Source organism: Falco naumanni, chromosome 8 (genome assembly GCF_017639655.2).
Source record: "Falco naumanni isolate bFalNau1 chromosome 8, bFalNau1.pat, whole genome shotgun sequence".
NCBI classification, from domain to species: domain Eukaryota; kingdom Metazoa; phylum Chordata; class Aves; order Falconiformes; family Falconidae; genus Falco; species Falco naumanni.
Window position 1 is genome coordinate 64,640,946 of NC_054061.1, and position 19,868 is coordinate 64,660,813.

At 61.0% G+C, this 19,868-nt stretch overlaps 1 protein-coding gene across 2 annotated transcripts in view; it reads right to left on the reverse strand.

Moving 5' to 3' along the window:
* Positions 1–4,431, reverse strand: part of SATB2 (SATB homeobox 2) — a 139,645-nt gene extending 135,214 nt beyond the window's left edge. Inside the window, exons 1-2 of one of the 2 annotated variants that reach the window (XM_040604809.1) lie at positions 4,194–4,431; positions 510–728 (exon numbers count right to left, since the gene is read on the reverse strand). In XM_040604809.1, coding sequence (XP_040460743.1) covers positions 510–678 — 169 coding nt within the window. In that variant the 5' untranslated portion in view covers positions 679–728; positions 4,194–4,431. Of the gene's footprint in view, positions 1–509; positions 729–1,187; positions 1,287–4,193 lie in introns of those variants that run through there. The other variant, XM_040604808.1, reaches the window with a different exon arrangement.
* Positions 4,432–19,868: the final 15,437 nt, after the last annotated feature.

Sequence of the window (19,868 nt, forward strand, 5' to 3'; positions counted from 1 at the left end):
CCCCGCTCGGCGGTCGCGCCGAAAGCGCTGCCCCGGCCCCGGCCCCGGCCAAGGCCGGCTGCCGCAGGTCGCTCCCTGCGGGAGGGATCGAGTGCCCGGGCGCAGAGATGCGCGCTGCCGCCCGCCGCGCCCGCAGCCCCCGAGCCCGGCCCGCACCGGCCCGCACCGACCCCGCGCCCCCCGCCGCCCTGCTCGACCCGCGGCCGTGCCCCCGGGGCCCTGGCGAGGCGGGGACTGCGCCGGCGGCCGCCCGCCCCCCGTCCCGCGACGGGCGCCGACAGCGCCGGGCTCGGCCGGGCCCGCCGTGAGCCGCCCGCCGCGGAGGCCTTCCCAGGAGCGGGCCGGGCCGCGGGCGGCGCCGGGCGGCTCAGCGCCTGCCGGGGCCGCGGGCGACAGCGCGGAGCTGCCGGCACCCCCGCACGGCGCCGCCCGCCCGCCCGCCACACGCCGCCCCGGGCCGCCAGCCGGGCCGGGGCAGGGTGCCGCCGAGAGCGCGCCCGCTCCGTTACCTCCCACGGGCTTGGCGACGGCGCCGTTGGGCCTCCCGCGGGTGCCCATGGGGCTGCCGTTCTGCTCCAGCCGGGCCACCTTCCCGGGCGGGGGGCCTTTGACGTCGGGGCTGCCGCTGCCTCTGTCCGGGCTGTCCCGCAGGCAGGGGCTCTCACTTCTCCGCTCCATGCTCGGAGACGCGGCTCCCGCTGGCAGGTCGCAGTAGAAGGAGCACGGACCTAGGGCGAGAGAGACAAGGGGCGCTTCAGCGGCCGCCGGCCCGCCCCGCCGCCCGGCCCCGGGCCCCCCGCCCCGCAGCGCGCCCCCCGGGCGGCTCAGCCCCGCGGCGGACGGCCGGGCGCCCCGCCTCAAGCCGCCAGCTCGGCCCCGACCCGCCGCGGCCGGGGGCTGGCAGCGCTGCGCCCCGGTGCCCATCGCGCCGGGCGGGCTGGGGTAGGGGCAGGGGCGGCCAGCCCGGCAGCCCGCCCGCCGCGGCCAGGTGCTGCGCCCCCACTCCGGCCTCGGCCCCGGCGCGCCCCGGGGGCCGCGGGGAAGCGGCTGCCCGCCCGGGCGGCCCCGCCGGCACGGCCCCGCTGGCACGGCCCCGCCGCGCCGGCCAGCTGTGCAGCCCGGGAGCAGCCGGCTGCCGGCGCGGAAGCCTCTAGCGAGCGGCTCCCGGGAGCTGCCGCCGTACTTACTGCTTATAGCCTGTCTGTAAGTTGGCTGAGTTGGGCTCTGTCCATGGATCAGAAGTAGAGAATCCAGGGTGGAAAGTTTCTTGTTTCCTCCTCGCACGCCGCTTTCTTCGCTTCTACGCCTTCCCCCCCACCCCCAGCCCCCTCCTTGCCCTCCGCCGGGGTGCCGGGGCGGCGGCGCGGGGCGGCAGGGGCCGCGGCCCCTTCCCGGAGGTCCCGGGCGGCGAGCGGCGGGGAGCGGAGTGGAGCGGGCGGGGCGGGGGCGCGGGGAGCCGCGGGGCCGCCGGCCGCGGCGCGGAGGAGCGGGGCGAGGGAGCCGGCTTCTCACACCTTCCGCGCAGAAGATCGATACCGGGGGAGACGGGGGGAGAAGAGGAGGAGGGAGCGCCGCTCTCCCGGGCGCGGCGGCGGCGGCGGCGGGTGCCCGGCGGCGCGGGGAAGCGGCGGCGGCGGCGGCGGCCCCCGGTGTGTCACTTTCAGTCGCTCCCTCCTCTGCCGGCGACAGCAGCGGCAGGAGGGACTCGCCACAGAGCGCGGAGAAACGGTTATTAGTTGCGTTGAGTCATCGAGGCAGAGTGAGTCCTTTTGGGGTTGTCCTTGGTTTCGGGTTCGGTGCGTGTGCGCGCCCGTGTGTGTGCGCGCGCGCGCGCGCGTGTGTGCCTGTGTGTGTCTGTGTGTGTGTGTCTGCCTGTCTGTCTGCGCCGCGTGCCTGTCCCAGGGCTGTGCATCCCAAACATCGCCACCCCTCCTCGCCTCCGACACCCCTCCCCCTCCCCGCCCCCCCGCAAAAATCAAGTCTCGGTGCTCTCTGGGGACCGGGCGCAACCGGGCGCGCCGCAGCTCACCTCCTGCCGGCTGCGGCCCCGCTGCGCGCAGGGGCGGGAGGCACCGACCCACCTGGCAGGAGGTTACGCACCCACACACCAAGGGCGCATCCCGCACGCGGGCAGCGGCGCCGCACGCAGCCGGCCGGGCGGGGGAAGGGGGAGCGCGGCGGGACACGGCGGTGACAGGGGCGACCCGGGGCATTAGGGCGCAGGGACAGGGGTAGCGGGGCTGGGGGAGGGCCGCGCAAGAGGAGGAGGAGCCCGGAGAAGAAGAGGGAGACTGGGTGGCGGGCACAGAGAGGAAGCCGGAGTTGGGGACACCGGGCCGACCGGGCAGGCGCAGAGTCGCCGCCGGCGCGCGGTCCGGGCGCCCGACTCGGTCCGACGCGGCCGGTGCGGCATCGCCGGCTCCTGCCGCCCGCCCCGCGGAGCCGAGCGCCGGCGGGGACCCTCCCGCCGCCCCTCCCTGCCGCCGCGGGGCAGCCGTAACTTTTCGTGGTGCGGCGCGGGGCTGAGCCCCAGGGACCGGCAGCGCTTCCCTCGGGGCGCCGAGAGCGGGCGGGCGGCCAGGCCGCAGGTAGGGTCCCCTGCCGTCACCCTCCTCTCCCTGCCCGACGCCAGGCAGTTACCGGGCTGGCCCTGAATAATTGATGGCGGGGGCCGGGAGGAGATGACGAGCGGCCAGGCAAAGCGCTGCCGCCGCCGCCGCTGAATTATTTAATAGCAGAGCTCCGGGTCGGGCACGGCAGCGGCGGCTACGCGCAGCCGGCGGGGAGCGGCGAGCCCCGGCCAGGAAGCCACAGCGGGACGGGCTGGGCCCCGCCGGCCCCGGGTGGCGGCCGCCTCTCCCTCGGGCGCAAGGTGCACCGGAGGCGGCGGCGGCGGCGGTAGGTGCTTCCCCCGGCGGGGCCGCGCCCGCCCGAGGCCCGCAGCGCCCCCTGCCCGGCCCGGGGGGCGCCGGGGAATGAGCCGCCGGCCCCGCGCCGCCCAGCCCTCCCCGCCCGCCCGGCGGCGGCGGAACGAGCTCCGCGTTAAGGTGGAACGGGGAAATCCCCTCCGGTGCGCGGGACAGGTGGCGGACGGGCGGCGGGGGAGGGGGGCGGCGGGCACCTGTGCCCGCCGCCCCCCTCCCCCTTCTCCCCCGCCGCCCGTCCGTCGCTGGCTCGCTGTGGGGCGCCGCCCTCCCCGCCGTGCCCCCTTAAGAGCTCTGCCTTTTACGGTGGCGCCGGAGGGTCAAAAAAATGTGGGGACTACGGGGGGGCGCGGAGGGCCCCCCGCCCGCCCCGGGCACGGCGGGAGTATCACCGCCACCGGGCAGCAGGTTTCCGTCCGCCCCGTAAACGCCCGGGGAGGACGGGCGGCAGGCAGCGGTAGCCCCCAGCCCGCACGCCGCCGATCCTGGTGCGGCGAGCCCCACCGGTGCTGCCCCGGCGTTCGGAGAAGGGGAAGGGCAGGTCGCCCGCGGGAGCTCGGCCGCCCTGGCCCCGCTGCCCCCCCGCCTCCCCACCGAGCGGCAGCGGCAGCCCGCCCGCCCGCCGAGTGCCCAGGGCTGCCGGTAGGCTCCGGGCCGCCCCGGGAAGCGGTGCCGGGAGAAGCAGCGGATCCCCGGGCAGGGTAAGAGAAATAACCGCTTCGCCCCACACCCGACCCCGGCCGGGCCCCCAGCGCGGCGCCGTGTGTGGCTGCACCCGCCGCGACCGAAGGGCCCGCGCCTCTCCCCGCGAAGGGCTGGAGCACCCGCCGCCGCAGCCCGGCCGCGGTGCCAGCTCTGCCCCGGGATAGCCAGCTGCGAACGGTGGTGGGCCCCCGGGGTCCCGGAACGGGGGGGTGGGGGGGCGGAAGAGCGGCGGGGGCGGCCGGCGCGCCGGGGCTGCGGGAGCTGGCGGAGCAGCGAGCGCCGGTGCCGCGGCCGCGCAGCGAGCGGAGGCGGAGAGCGCGCAGCGGCTGCCGCCAGCCAGGTCTCCGGCCGTCCCCGGCAGAAAAGCACCTCAAAGTTTGGAGAACTCTCGTCTTCCTTTTCAAATAACCCGATCGAACTTTTCTTCCTCCCCCCTCCCCACCTTTTTTTTTTTCTTTTTTTTTTCCCTCCCTAAATCTGATAAAACTCGGCAGCAGCCCTTAACTCGGAAGTTAACCTTTCCCACCGGCTATCAAATAATTGAATATAATGTTTTGTTCTTACCTTTGATGTTGAACTACGAATTCCCGCGGATCAATGGCCAGAAAGTTAGAAGAATTGGTGATTTAGGACTTCAGTACTTCTGGGGGGAAAAAAAAAATGCCAATGGTTTAGCCAGGATCTTCCCTGTCTGATTCGTTACTATTATTATATCTGATGATGTGGATGGATGGAGAGATTCAATCCAAGCCCATTAATGAGCTATTTTATAAACACCACCGTCTGAAGATCTTAATTTACATTTTGTCAGTGATCCTTTCCTTAACAGTGGAGACGTGTGGCGACAGCATGATTACAGGACTTTACTAAAGCTCCTATAAGAGTACGACTGGCTTGTTAATCGATTAATATTTTATTAAGTGTAAATATTTTATAAAGTTTTTAGGAAAACTATCGATTCTAAATTATTAAACCAGTCAGAAGGGCATTTGAATAATGCATACAATTAAATACATTTAAATATATATGTAGCGATTGCTTTATTTGCTATGAATCCCCTGCACCTTCCTCTCGCGTTCGGTTTCTTTTCCCCACCGGCAGCTGGTTTCGCATTTGCGCGTTCACTGGAATAGCAGGATCGCCAATTGCGTGTTTATTCCTGTATTTACAAACCGAACGCTTACAGAAAATACTGCTTTAACTTTGAAATCGTGAGCGGTAACCATTTGAAAATTTCGACGCGGAAGTGAAGGGGCTCGTTAGTAAAACCGAACCGAGCGCGTATTAATTTTGCTGGTTGGTAACTTCTGTTTTGTAAACAACATTTAATTTAGGCAGAATTTATTATACATGATGCTTATTTTTCTTTTACATATTTTTCTCAATAAAAGCCTTTTCTTTCTGTTTCAAATTACAAATGCCTTTTTTTTTTTTTCCCCAGTGCATGATTTTCACATATTGTCCTCGTTTCCACTGGAAAAAAAAGGGCGATTATTTCCCATCGCTTTCCCCCATCCTTTCTCAGTCTCACCATAAAAAGAAATAGTTTTTTTATTATTATTTTATTATTATTAATAACCTGTTTTTCTAACACGAACTCCACTACGAGAATTTTCTGCTCTTGCACTCCGCGGAGAGCAGCAGTGGCCACGCTCCGGGTCTCCCAGCGCTCCCTGTCACCGAAGTTTATGGACGCCTCAAGTGGTTGATTGCCAAAAAATTTTTGAACAAAACAAACGAACAAAAACACCTCCTTAGAAAGGTTTGGTTTTCATTAACTACCGTTGCTAAAGCCAAAACGCGTGGAAGCGATTGCAGCTCCGTGCCTGCACAGGCTTCGGAGGCGGCCAGCTGCGGCTAGGGCTGCCGGGGCTCCCGCACCTCCACCGCCCGCCATGCCGCGCCGGGGCTGCCCGCCGGGCCGCCGCTGTCCCCCGGCCCGGAGTTTCCCCCGCGCTGCTGCCCCCCGGGCCGAGGCTGCCCCCGCGCAGCTGCGCCCGAAAGCCGGCCGCCGTGCCCGACAGGATCCACCGGATCCGCCGGGCTCCCCTGCGCTCTCCTCGCCTCCTTGCTGCCCGCCCGCCCGCCCGCCCGGTGCTTCCCAGGGGCCGCGGCGTCGGCCGGACGGCCGCCTCCCCGCGGGGCTCGGCCGGGCTGGCCCCCCCCGCGACGGGGCGGCCTGGCCCGAGGCGGGGGCCGCCAGCCGGGGTCCCCGGAGGGCAGCCCGCGGGGACCGCCTCGGAGGGCGGGGAGGGTGCCCGGGGCTGCCGCGACGGCGCAGGGGCCGGCGGGAGGGGAGCGCGGCGGCCCCGCACAGCGGCGGGGCAGCGCCGGGTCCCCGCGGGGGCGGCGGCCGCAGCAGGCAGCGCCGTGGCAGGCGGGCTCGGGAAGGTGGGGGGCGGCTCCAGCAGGCCAGGGCTTCCTGCCTCCCCGCTCCCGCTCGGCCCGGGCTCCCCTCCCAGCGGCCGCCATCGCGGCGGGACCCGAGTACGGGGCCGGGGTCGCCCGCCCCGTCCCGGCGTCTTCCCCTTCGCACAGCGCCATCGCGCGGGCACCGGCACCGGCGCAGCCCGAGGCGGCCGCTGCTCCCGCCGCCGCGGCCCCGGCGGCCCGGTGCAAGCAGGCCGGGCGGGCAGCACCTGCCGCGGGGGGCTGCCGGGCCCCGCCCGGGCTGCGACGGCCTCGCCACCCTCCGCCTCGCCCTGGCCCCGGCAGCGCCGCTCCGCCCTGCGCCTCGCCGCACGACGTCGAGGCTCCGGCACCGGCCGCGCCGCCCTCCTCGCCCGCGGCCCGGGAAAAACCGCGGCGGGCAGCTCCTGGGGACCGGCCTTCCGCCCGGCCGCGGTCCCCCCGCGGCCCGGGAACGGCGCGGCGCAGCCGCCGACCCGGCCTCCCCCAGCGCCGCGGCGGCCCCTCCGTCAGGCTCCCGCCGTCGGAGACGAGCCGTATGGCCGCGCCGCTGCAGGAGCCGCTCCGCACTACCGATCGGCGCCAGGGTTAGGAGGTGAAGCCGAAACGAAATCACCGAACCATGCCGGCTGCCAGCGGCGGGAGCAGCCCGGCCCTGCCCGCACCACTGCGACGGCAGCGCTGCGGCCCCCGCCGACGGGGCCGGCCGGAGCACGGGGCGGGCCACCGCCGCTTCCCCCGCCACTCGCCGCCTCTTTCTCGCGGCAGCCCGAGCCCCAGCGGGCGGCGGGGCTGGACGGGGAGCGCGGCGGCTGCCGGGTCGCCCGGCGAGTTCCCCGGTTCCGCGGCCCTGCGGGAGGCGGCTGTGCCTCGGGCTCTACGCGGCTCGTTCCTGCTGTGCCAGTTGAAAAGAAAAAACCCAAACCAAATCAAACCAAACGCGTCGTTAGGGCGTCCGAGTGAACGGTTTCGGAGCGCAGCGTCCCTGCAGACCCTGCCCTCGCCTTCATCCTTCCCCTCACTTTATTAGGAAAGGCTTTCGCCGCTAACGTCAGTTACGTGGAGAAGGAGCTGCGGACAGCAGAGGGGCAACCTCCGCAGCCAGACGCGCGCAGGGAAGGGAGAGGCGCGGCCGGGGCTGCCGTTACACCGTGTGTCGGTGCCCGGAAGGCAGCGCAGCGCAGCGCAGCGCCGGCCCAGGCAGGCGCAGGCGGCGGGGTTCGGCGACGGGCCGCTGCCGCGGGGCTGGGCCGGCCTCTGCCGGGGTCCCTCCTGCCCTCCGCCCCCGCGCCGCGCTCCGCAGCTTCCCCCTCGTCCTCACACTCGTCTCCAGCTCTCGGCTGTCCCCCTGCTCGCGAGTTTGCGTTTTCCCGCAATCACGCGCTGCGGTGCGAGCCGCACAGAATTTCCTCCGTGAGACTGCACGCTCCTCGACCCGCCTCACCTTAACCGGCTTGCGAGGCTCTTCGGTTTTGTACGGCTTCTCTAAAATAGCTCTGCTTAGATTTGTGAACTGTCAGGAGCAGAGAGCACAGAGCGAACCGCCAGTGCCCTGCGGCTCTTCTTCAAATTAGCGGCTCATAGCTGGAAACGAAGGAAGAGTTTCGCCACCTTCGCTGCGATTCAGGAAAACTCCCCGGGTCTGAGAGGGAAGCGGCTAACACGTACTGAGCGCGCCCCGCCACCCCAGCGCCCGCTGCGGCCGCTCCTTCGCAGCAGCCAAGGCCGCCGCGGCGCCGCCTGCCCCGACCCGGCGGCCCCGCTCCCGCCCCGGGCGGCGCTGCGCCCCGCACAGCCGGCAGGGAACCGGCGCCCCGCCTGCCGCGCGCGGCCCGAGCTGCTGCTTCAACGAAATGTGTGCGGGGGCTGCGCCGGCCAGCCGCCCGCCCCGGCCCGGCGCCTTGCCCGTTCGGCCCCGAGGTGCTTGCGGGACGCCGGGGGGGCCGCTCGTCCCTCGGCCGAGCTCTCGCTCGGGGCGGGGGCGAGAGGCGGCGGAGCTCGGACAGGACAAGCCGAGCGTGCAGGGCTGAGCGCTCGTACCCTGAGGCACGAATCGTTTTAATTGTAACGATTTACGCAAATTAGCGAGATATCGGCCCTTGTCCCCCGCCCGGCTCCGACCTGGAAGCACAGCATCACCCCCCAGCGCTGGACACCACTGCCTCCCAAACTCTCTCAAGTTCCTAGGGCCGGCGGAGACCAGGCGGGACCAGAGACGCGGGCAGAGCCGATTCCCAGCGCCATCCCCGGGGGCTTCCCGGGGAGCAGTGCTTCAGCCCCAGCCCCGCCGTCACCGCTGCGCTCGTTGCCCAGGACGGTGCGCCTCATTAGCGACTGATTTCTGTGAAGAGCGGGGTGCCATCTTCCTCCTAAACCCAAACTTTGCCTCTTAACAGACACTCAGATCTTTGTACGCAAACCGTCCGCATAAATTACACCGTCGGCAAACGCGTACGGAGCTCTCCCTCAACTCTACGGCACCGGGCAGCGGCGCCCGCCGGCTGCGGCCACGCCAGACGGGGCTCGGGGCACCGCTGCGGCCCGCACGGGTCCGGCCGCCGGCCTCCTCCTCCCGCCCTCGACCCCCGCCGCCCCGCTGAAGGCGAGGGCAGGGCAGCCGGTGGCAGAGGCTGAGCCCAGCTGGGTAACTAAGTACTGCGGATCTGCTCAGAGAAAAGGGGCAGATCGCGCAGGGCACTCCGAGTGAAGATAAACAACATCGGGTTTATTGAACCGTAAAGGCTGAAAACGCCGTTGAGCAGATCGAGGAAACGCACCTAACGCACACACCCCTAACAAACGCCCCACAGGCAGCTCCCGCGAACGGCAGGCAGCCCTGAGCCCCCCCGGCCGCGCCGCGAACCGGGCCCGTCCCCGTCCCTGGCGCAGACGCGGCCGCTGGGCAGCCGCAGGGGGCTGGCCGGGCAGCGCTCAGCCTGCTCGGGCTCCCCCAAGCCCCGCACCGCTACCCACGGGGCTTAGCAGGGCGCTCTCTGCAGAGGGGACACACGTGGGGCACCGGGGCAGGAAAAGGCCAAGTCCTGTCGCTTTCCCCCCTGCGGACAACCCTATCGTCTTTTCCCGTGCCCCCAAAACTCTGCCTGCCTATACGCGCCGACACTTACAAAGAGCTTTAGGGGCCAGGGCTGGCACTTGGTCCGCCAAAGGCCACCCCCCGTCCCCGGGTCTGGAGCTGCCCGCCCACGCACAGCAGGTGCCGGGAGGCCGGGAGGCAGCCCGCCGCCCGGGGCGGCCCCGCTGCCCTTGCAGAGCGCGGCGCCCCGCAACCCGGACGTGGCTTTCCGGCGCGGCGGGACGAGGCAGATGCGGCGGCCGGGGGCTACTGCCCCGAGCCTGCTCGCCTTCCGCAGGGCTGGCCTCCCTCTGCTCCCGTAGCCTCCGCTGGCACCGTCCCGCTGCCCCCCCGCGTACCCGGACGGCGGGCAGGGCGCGGAGCGGAGCGCGGCCGCGCAGCAGCGGAGCGCGCCCCGACCTCGCCCCGCCCGCCCGGGCGCTGCCCCGGGCCACGACCTCGGCAGCCCCCCGGCTCGGCCCGCTCCACCCTGCCGGGGGCCACCGGCCAGAGCGCCGCCGGCGCGCTCCCGTGACAAATTTCACGTCTGTAAAGGGACGGGTTAGCGGTACCCGCCGTTTGAAATCCCATTACAAAACCAGAACAGACGCAGTGCTCGTCACGGAACCGCTCCAACTAAATCAGCATCTAACGAGCGGGTTTGTCCCCAGCGGGGACGGCAGCTCTCGCTTCGCTGCGTGAGCCGCGGCTCTTCGGCCCGGGACGTGCCTTTCGGCACCCCGCCCCTGCGGGCTGGCACGGGCATCTCCCCCGGCACCCCCGGCCGAACGGGCGCCGGGGCTCAGCCCCTCGCAGGGGTCCCACGCCGCCGCAGCCCCCCACAGACCCCGCGCTCCAAGAGCCCTGGGCTTTGTCAACACGCCGGAGTATTTGACAGTCACAATTACCTGTAAATATTTCGACCGTTTTGTATACGAGACACTTCACTATTTCTTGCCTTCCGCCTGGCAAGCCTCGCGGAGAGGGACCGTAACACGGCGGCGGCTGCAGCGCGGCAGAGCCCGGCGCCCCGCTCCCGGAGGGGCTCCCGGAGGGGCTCCCGGGGCCGCCAGCGCCGGCCGCCGCTGCCCTCTCGCCTCTCCTCGAAACGCAGCAGCTACACATTTAAATAGATTTTAAATGCTAGCAGGAAGGCGAGGATTCGCATTTGTGATGGAAAGACAGGTGCCCGTCACCAGATCATCCTTGCGGACAGAGCAAATCGGTTCGCACACGGGCAGATAAGGTGCCAGCTTTTCTAACGTATTTGCAGCCGCAGTTTAAAAAAAAAATTACCACGAGATCTGAGCTGGAAACTAACTAAACTCCGAGATTTCATGATCGGCCTTCCCAATTTTTACTTCAACCTCTCCCTTCCCTACCCATCACACCATAAAAACTAGCAGTGTGGAATTGCCTGTCTGCTTCTTTGTGCCTCCTTCACGTAAAGAAGGTAAAAATCCCTGCACTTATTAGCTTGTGTAAGTAATAAAGAGGTGGTAACTTGGAACTAACACATTTTGAAGGTTGTTTCATGCTCTAGCACAAATACGGGTGTTACAGCCCTGGCGCTACCGGATCGATCCACCCGTGCCACAGGCTGCGGCACGCGGCCCGGCCCCGGGAGCGCCCGCACGGACACGCGCAGCAGCCGCCCCTCGGTTGTGGGGGTCCCTGCGGGCGGTGGGGCAGGGAAAGGAGGTCTGCCCGTGCCTGCACCCCCGTATCAGCCTATTCTAAACCGGACCCGAGGGTATTCCGTGGGGTGCAGCATCTCCCCCCGCAGCGAGGGCATGGCGCCGCGCGGCTCCGGCCGCCCCTCACACGCCGGGGAGGAGGTGGCCCGACTCCCGCCGAGTTCCGCGGCCCTGGGCTTTCTCTAAATGGCTGGCAAGAGAGGGGCTGCCCCGCCACCCCGCCGGCCAGGCGGCTCATCACAGAACTGCCTCGGCCCGAGTGAGCGGCCGCGAGTGGGCGCCCGGCCCCCCGCGCACCCCCAGCCTGCCCCCTCCCGCGGCCCGAGGGAGCCCCGGCACCCCCGGGCCACCCCGCAGCCGGGGCGGCGAGGCGGTCAGCGGAGCCTCCCGGGGCGGCAGCCCGCAGGGGTAGGAGCCCGCAGCCCTGCCGGCACGCTGTGCCGAGCAGGAGGGGGACGCGGAGCTTCCCCAGTCACCGGACGGACAGGGAAGACCCCACGCAAGTGGGAGCCGATGGGACGGGGAGGCGACGGAGCCGCTCCCGCCCCCCTCGGCGGCTCTCCGCGGGAGCCGGGCGAGGGCAGGGCGGCAGGTGCTGCGGCGCCTGGCGCGCCCCGAGGCAGCACGGCGGGCGGCAGGGCCGGAACAGCCCCCCGCCCCCTCGGCAGCCCTCCGCCCCGCTCGCCCACCCGGGCACCTCTCGGGCAAGGCGAGGGTCGGGCGCGGGCCAAGTGTGCGGACAGCAGGAGAACGCCTCCCGGCCCGCTGAGCGCCGCCGGCCCCCCCCCGCCGCCGGTAGGAAGGCCAGCCGGCCCTCCCGCCGCCTTCCCCTCGCAGGGGGACCCGGGAGCGGGCCCGGCCTCAGCCCCGCCGAGGGCGAGCGGAGCCCCTGCAGACCCGGCAGAGGCCGCCGGGTGGGAGCGCCGAGCTCGGGACCCGAGGCAGCCTCTCCCCGGCGCTCCGCCGATCAGGACGACGGAGCAGAAGCACCGTGAGGCCGGGGCGGCGCGACCCCGCCGGGTGCCCGGGACCCGCCGGCAGCGGGTGGGTGCTCCCCGGCCTCCCGCTTTGCGGTGGCGGAACGCGGCGGCCAAGGCCAAGGCCGTCCTCGCGGCTGGTCGGGAGGGGGCAAGCAGCGCTGCCGACCCCGTCCTTCCGTCCGTCCTCGGCCTCCTCCTCCCGGTCGGGGTCGCCCCGGCAGGTTATGGTGGCACCTGCACGCTTACGAGCGGAGGCGGCTGTCCCGGGCTTTCACCGCCGGGTGTTTTCCTCCGACCCGCAGGATGTGCAGCTGTACCAGCCGGAGAAGGGGCTGGGGGTGCAGGTGGGCCGCACGGCCGGCCGGGCTTCCCGAAGGATGGGGCCGCGGACGTCGTCACTACACGGCCCGCACCAGGCCCAGCGTTCCGCGTCCTTGCTGCCCTTCGTGCTCTCCCCCACCACGCCGGAGCTCGCCCGGCCCTGGCTGTGCCTGCCAGCAGCTATACGCCAGCCCGAGAGCTGGCACCGGGGTGGAGATGCCCTCCACCCTCACTGCCCCTCGCCTGGCGACCAGGAGCCCCGAGGGGCCAGCGGCCACCGGAGCGCACAGCCGTGTCCCGGTGCCCGAGCGGGGAACCGGTCCCGGGCGCGCAGCGGTGCCCGCGCCGCAGGGACGGGAGCCCAAGCCCCGCCGCGGCTGGGAACCGAGCGCCCTGGGCGTCCCTGCCGGCACAGCTGCCTCTGGGGCCGACCGCAGACGAGCAAGTACTTGCCGAGTATGGGCAAGCGCACGGACGCCAGCAGGCCCCCGGCCGCCGTCCTGCCCCGCGGCGGCACGGCCCCGCCGGCTCTCGGCCCCGGTACGGCCGGCAGGAGCCGGCAGCCGGGAGCCGGCCGGGGCGGGCGCTGGCGAGGAGCAGCCCGAACCGCCAGCCGCCTGCGTCCCACCTCGGTTAGGCGGGCCCGCCCGGCAGCCCCGCACACGGCCCCGCACCGCCGAGCACAGGGGAGCCCCCAGCTTCCCCACCGCCACCCCTCGGTTTCGGTACGGCCCGGATCTCTTTCAGCTGGGGCGGCGGGGGGAGAGGAGCGGAAGTCTGAGGTCTATTAATATATTTTCGATTAAGGCAATTAAGGAACCTGCACAATGTAGCAGCCACTCCCTCTTAACAATTTCCTCATTTCTGCCAAGCCAGTTTATGTGCTGCGGCTAAAACAAGCCTCCTGATCCCTTCACAAATATTAGAAACAACAGCTAATAAAGAAGCAAAATAGGAGGTAGGCTTCACGGGAAACCAGGCATGGAAAGTAACCGCGCAGCTGCCAGGCTGGGCTTCTCCTTCACATACTCCTGGCTGTGGGGTAATGTGCGACCCACTTCCCCGAGCTGTTAGGGATCGGGGCTGGGGGCAGCTGGCACCTCCGCGGACATGTGCCGTGGGCCAAGGCCCTCCGCTGGCACCGGAGTGCCTGTTCCCTTGGAGGTGGCAGTGGGGGCCACTGGTAGCACTCAAGTCAGCCCCCTGCCCCCCCGATTCTGTACAGCTGAGGATCTCCTGGCAAGACAGCCAAAGGTCTGAGGAGACGTGGGCTGTGCCCTTTCAGAGGCCTCTCTGGAACAAGACTCCTACATTTTTGTAATCTCCAAGCATAAAAAGGGTAGAATATACAATGCCATGTATTTGTTTTGAAACCTTTTGGTGGTTCACATTGCAACCAAGAAACACTATGCTAGTGCCCATGAACTAACACGTTTACTTTTGAGATAATTTCCACCAGTTCCTACAAATAGCACCAGTGACTCCCCCTGCCCTCCAGTTCCTGTATGTTGTATGTCAAATCATACACTGTCATGATACATTCACAACCCCCTCGAAAAACCTGTGGCTGTTGGCTGAAACAAGCCATGGTTTCAAAGTTGCAAGGGAGACTTGAAGAACCATGACAGAGGCGAGAGAGATGAGTAAGCTCCTGTCGGTAATGAGCAATCAGGAGACGGGTCAAAGAGGGCAGTCCTGCCAGTACCCCCTGGTGTGACCTGCCTTAAGAGAAGCTCCAAGACAAACCGTCCTCTTAGAGCGAAAAGAGAGTCGACTGAGGAGGAAAGCAGATACAAACGCACCACCTGTGACAAACTCTTTGTCATGGCTCACGGTCAGCCACCACACACCACATGTCACTTAGTCCCCATGTTCATAAACTTCAGTGTTCAAGATGCAAAGCGGAGGAGGTGGTTATTTGTGGTGATAACAGATACCAGGGGATCCCTGAGATACCCTAGACGTAGCTGTGGTCAGGACCCTGTCACAATGCTGCTGACTTACGTCCTCCATAATTCGATTCCCAGCACAACTTTTAGTTGCAAGAAGGGGTGGAGTTTTTTAATTTCCTGCCTTAAGCAACAGCTAATGACAATATTAGGCAGTTCGCTCCCTTCCAGTAGTTCCTGTTCAGCACGAGTTGAAGGGACCACAGTGAATGATTTGTCTTTGGGTCCAGGTTGCGATCCTGTGTCAGCCCAAGCAGGGCACTGCCTTTGAAGCCAACGGGAGTCTTGTGCAGGGGCAGCTAAGGGATCACGGTACTAGTTTGTAATGCAGTCTGGAATGGTTTAGAATGAGAAATCATTACAAGATCTGAAGTTATTGTCCTAATACAGCCTGTTTGTAAATGGTAAAAAAATTACTGGTACCATGGCATACTGTTCTCTCTATATTCTCATGAGACCTCTGCTCTAGAAATAGAGCCAGCATTTCCTAAAAGTTCTTGGTTAATGACTGCTTTTATGCAGTTTCTATTGTGTTCGCTATTGCTCCTAGAAAAGTGGAGTTCTTGGAAGATGCATTTGGTTTTCCTTACTGCTTTGTAAAAGGTTTTGGGTTTGTTTTGCTTTTTTATAAACAATTAAAAATAGCTGGTCCTCTAAAAAGATGTCTTTTCAAAGCACTAGAATGAGTACAAGCAGGGGAAACAGCCTTTGAAAGAGAAATTACTTTGGACAAGTTTTGAATTTCAAACATAGTCTCTGTTTATATTTGACTGACAAAATGCCTCTCAAATATTCTTTGAAAGGTGATTACATTAGGCAGGGGCTATTTTAGCAATTTCACATCTCATAGCACTATTGTATACAGGGATCTGTCCACCCACTTCCCTCACTACAGTCACAGCTCCTTGAGCCTTTATTCAGCTATCTTTCATCACTTCTAAAGTCATGCGAACTTTTTCTTTTCTTGCAAATTAAACTCAACCTCTTCCACACCATAAAGTCTTTTCTAGGACTTCTGGTGGGCTGCAGAATCACATTTGGCCTGTTGGTGACGTTGCGTTTACAGATTTGTTGCAATACTTTGCTTAGAGGTGGGCAGAAAATGTTTTCCTGATTAAAAAAAAAAATAATTAGGATAACAAAACCCAATTCCCATTTCAAATCACAACAAAAAGTTGAAATTTTGAATGTGCCATACTTTTAAAGGGAAAAAAGATAACTTGCACTGCAAGTCCTTTCCAAGTTACATATCCTTCCTCCTCTATTTTATTTTGTCTGTCTTTTAGGAAGAGAACACAAAGCCCCTTCCATGAAGGCACCACACAGCTGTGACAAAAGCAGCACATTTAGTTATCCCTCTCATCAGCTCAGGAGGCTTCAATACCCAGTCAAGTCTGGAGTGCCAGGAAAGCTCTCACTTTTTTACTTTCTGCATGGTCTTATATTTTGACATTCCTGCCTCACTTGTGCATCTCCACTGCAATGAAAACTAGATTTGTTGACACATTTGAAAGTTTTAAAATACTCTTTAAATATTTTTAACATATGTTTATCAAGGCACATTCTGTACCACCTTGGCATCCATCAATACTAGCAAATACCTCGCAGTTTTAAGAACGCTCCTGGGCCCCAGAACACAACGGCCTGTGCCGCCAGAGACTGAGGCCGATTCTTGGCCTAAGCCGACTAGCACTACCTGAAACAGCTCTTGGGCACACCTCAAGAGTTAGCCCGGGCCCGACTGCAATGCCTAAAGGCAATTCACATGAGGCCACCTTGTTTTGGTGGACAAGACAGTAGAACAGTGTCAGCGGAGACTGTTGTGGGCAAGCTAGACTCAGTGACAGAACCCCTCTGATACACCGGTACAGACATTGCTTCTGTCAGTCCTGCGTAAGAGGGATGGAGCAGCACAAGCCAAACGTCAGCTCAGACTTTTGAATGCCAGGCTCCTGCACAGGGCTGTAAAAATGTACAGTACAGTGCAATGCATATAAAGCAGGTAAAGACGAACAAAAATGGCCACTCAGTGTTGCTGTGATGTGCTTCTGTACAGATGTACCAGAGCAGATGAAATCAGAATTTTGTTCTGTGTTATGCTATCAATATTTAATTCTTTGTGTCATTACAACATCTGTCCTTTCTCAGGTACAGCAGAGTAGCAATCTATGGTGTAACATTTTAGTGAAAACATACCTACCAACATACCTGCTTTAGTAGTTTTATGAACATAGGCAGAAGTCCAAAACTTTTCTTTTCCAAACATAGACAAGAAAAAGGCCTTATTGTTCTGCAGTCCTCAGTCAGTACTCTCACCATTCAGATAATTGCTGTCAACCAGATAATCAAATCTTTTTCATAAACTGATCCATTCTAAAATCAGCTCAGATTTTTGATCTATTATTTCTCCTGGACATCATTCTAAAAATCTCCTTCTTTTAGGGGTAAACTCCTAGTCCAACTCAAATTAGTGACAAAACTTCCATTTGTCTTCGACAGCATCAGGATTTCATCCTAAGTATTAAGGCATAGCCTCTGATAGTAGAAATCAGCACAGTTCCACTAACATAAAGTGAAGACTAATGCTTAGGATTTGGGGTTACATGCTTCACACAAATTTCACCAGGGAGCATCTAGAGAATCTCCTCATGAAGCTAGCTCAGTTACAATGCTGTGAGAACTTCCTTTAAAAAGCGGTATTACAAAGCAACAAGTTGTAATTATTGTAACTATTAAGTGAAGAGTTTAGACTTAGAAGCACACTCGACATCTGCTTTTGAACCTGTAGCTGTTTAGAGAGACCAGAGAAGACAGGCTTTGGTCTGTGCCTCAGGCTCTTCTTCATGTTTTCAGTGGTGACAGCAAGTCAGTGCTTATATAGGTAAGAGAAAGGTAAAGAAACCTGCAGCAGAAAGAGAAACTGCACTGACTGACGATACAGTAAAGCACAGCAGATCCGAGACAGTGAGTTATACGTGGCTTACAATTTCTGAGCAGTGATGTGGGCGCAGTTGCCTGATTGATCTTCCAGGGGCCAAGAGTAAAGGCTGACGTAACAGAACAGACAGATTAGTGTGCCTTTTCGGGGCCTGATTGCAAGTGCTGGAGAAACTCTGCTAGGGGTCCTCATCACATTCAATGAACCTAGATTAGTAACGGGCCACCTAACCCATTCCTTGTTCTGTTTTATGGTCTGTTAGAAGGATTCCACAATTTGATGGAAGAGGAGGGGGTTGGAAGTAGGAGGTGCTAACATAACTCCCAGGTACTTAAAAGCACACAAGTACTCAGTAAAGAAAGAGTTTGCTAAGAACTAGGAACAGTACAGAAGACATATTTTTCCTTCCTATGTTATAAATGCAGATGAAATAAAAGCAAGTCTCTACCTATTCTTCCACTCTCCAGCACAGTGGAAGTCACTGAAGATAGTAACCTGCACCAGCTGAAATCTAGCCTTAAGATACCAAGAATGACCCAGATCCTGCAGTGATATGAAGGGTTGTATTGGCCCTGCGTGAGAGCCAGAGTGCTCTGGGAAGAGTTCTGCTGGATGTGGGTTAAGGCTTAGTAAGGCTGAAGCTACATAACAAATAACAGAACTTACCCTCTGGGACATAGTATTGCTATTTGACAACTTCCACACAAGCACTTACTTATCCTTATTAACGTCTAGGAGAGGGAAAGACATTAGCTCCTGTTTTAAAGAGATGGTCTAATGGTTAGTGCACAGCCTGGCTTACGTGGGGGCTTGGGCTACAGACTTAGTTTTGCTCCATCTCTCTGCAGAGAGAGAAATCTCTTGGATGGGGTTTTCAGAAGCACCTTATTGACCCAGGAGAACAAGCCTGACTGATCTTCTGCCAGACACATCCTCCTAAGTCACAAAAGCACAACTGAGACCCTCTCATTACCTCTTATTTTCTACATCTGTAAAAGGAAATAAACCTGACCCAATTAGCAATCTTAGAGAGATCCATAAGGGTCTGTCTGCTGACAATTGTAAAGTCTGAACACAGAACTTGCCAAGGCAGCTCTTGCCCTTTCCCCGAGTAAGAAGGAGCTAAATGACTGCAGAACAGTTGCGTTTCTGTTCTGCTGGAAGGTAGGCTTGAGAATGACAAGGATCCTGCCCTGCTGCTCCCCAGCTTCTCACCCTCCACATGCACTGAGCCTCATTTTGTGCGAGGGGGAAGTGAGGCAAGGAGCTGAATAACTGCCCAAGGCTACACAGCCAGTCACTGGCAGGTTCCCGTCTTTCCCGATTCCCTGTGCTGTGCACTCTTCCAGACCAGGCTGCTTCCCAAGCTGGGAAAACATTTCCAAAATGCAAGGCAGAATTCAGACTCTTAGATTTTCATTTGATTTTGGATGATCTGCAAACTTTCCGTATTTAGAATAACTTTGAACTGCCTGTTGGGACACAAATATTTGGATTACTATTAAAGGAGACTGACAAAATGTGTAACATCTAGAAATTCCCTAGGAAAAATACTATGTGCTTATTATCCCTCCTTTCACACATTTAAAATACTTCAAAACTTCGTTTGGCTATCACCTGGTCTGAATCAATAATCAACTCAATGTGGGAAAGGAGCTTCAGAAAGAGGACTGAATCTTGCACGTACCAACGGCAAAAGTCCCATTTCCACAGCTGCATCAGGAGTAGGTTTCTGTGCTGTTACACAAGTAACTACGCTCAGATGTGCTAACCCTTTGCCATTCAATCCTTTTAAGGACCAATGTACTGAAGGTTTATCTGCAATAAATGCAGTCATAAGTATTTCCTTTTCCACACTGACAATTGTTGCTGTAGGGAATGTTCAAACACTAAATAAGCCTTCAGATGATTGCCTTCTCACCTGTTCTGTTTCTGAAGTCTGGGATTTGTGCAGCCTGATACAAATTTTAAAAAATCTTGTTGATAAAGTCAATTAGAATTTGGAATAAGTAACACTAAAAAAAAAAAAAGTTTTGCCCTATCTTTCTGTCTTCTGTTGCTCTTTGGGTTACTCCATCAGGCCTCCTTAACTCACACTGAATCATTTCTGTCTCACAGAAAACTACTTTTGCTGTTACTAAATCGAAGGAGTTAATGAGCTGTCAGTATCAACATGTCAACAAAACAATGCAGCCCCTTCTGTGCAGCCAAAGTCAGTAGGTAATATCAAAGATGACAGGTTTTAAGCAAACTTTGCCAGGCAGGCCCATTTACTGCTATGTTCCTTCCCTCCTTCCCTCCTTCCTTCCTTCCTTCAGGTCATAAACTCCAAAAACACCAAAGAAAGATTACCAGTGCATTAATAATAAGCATTGTACAAAAATAAGGCAATTGCATGCTGTTTGGGGTATTTGTGATTAAAAAAAACCAAAAAATCAGATAACCCTGATGAGATACAAGGAACCTGGCCCAAAAATAAGGGGCTTTACACATAGTAAAGAAACTCCAAGTTGTTTACCAGTATCTACAGCAAGATGGGTAAGGTTCAGCTATGAATAAACTCAGCCTGGAAGAACACAGGAGCCAAGCCTGGGATCCAGGACTTCCAAGGGTGACTCTTTCTTCGATAGATGTTCAGAGTTTTATTCCCCTGGGATACTCAGCAGGGTAATAAACAAAGCCACTCAGCTACCGTTCAGAGATGTCTCACTGAGGTACCTGACTTGAAGACATCATCAGTTTTCATTTTCATGCCACTGGCCAAGCTACAAGTCTTGGATAAACACATCAGCATTTGCTAGCTTCCAGCTAATGCTCACCTTGACTTTAGAGGGATGCTATTGGCTTTGGTGAGTTATTCTCTTGCAGATCC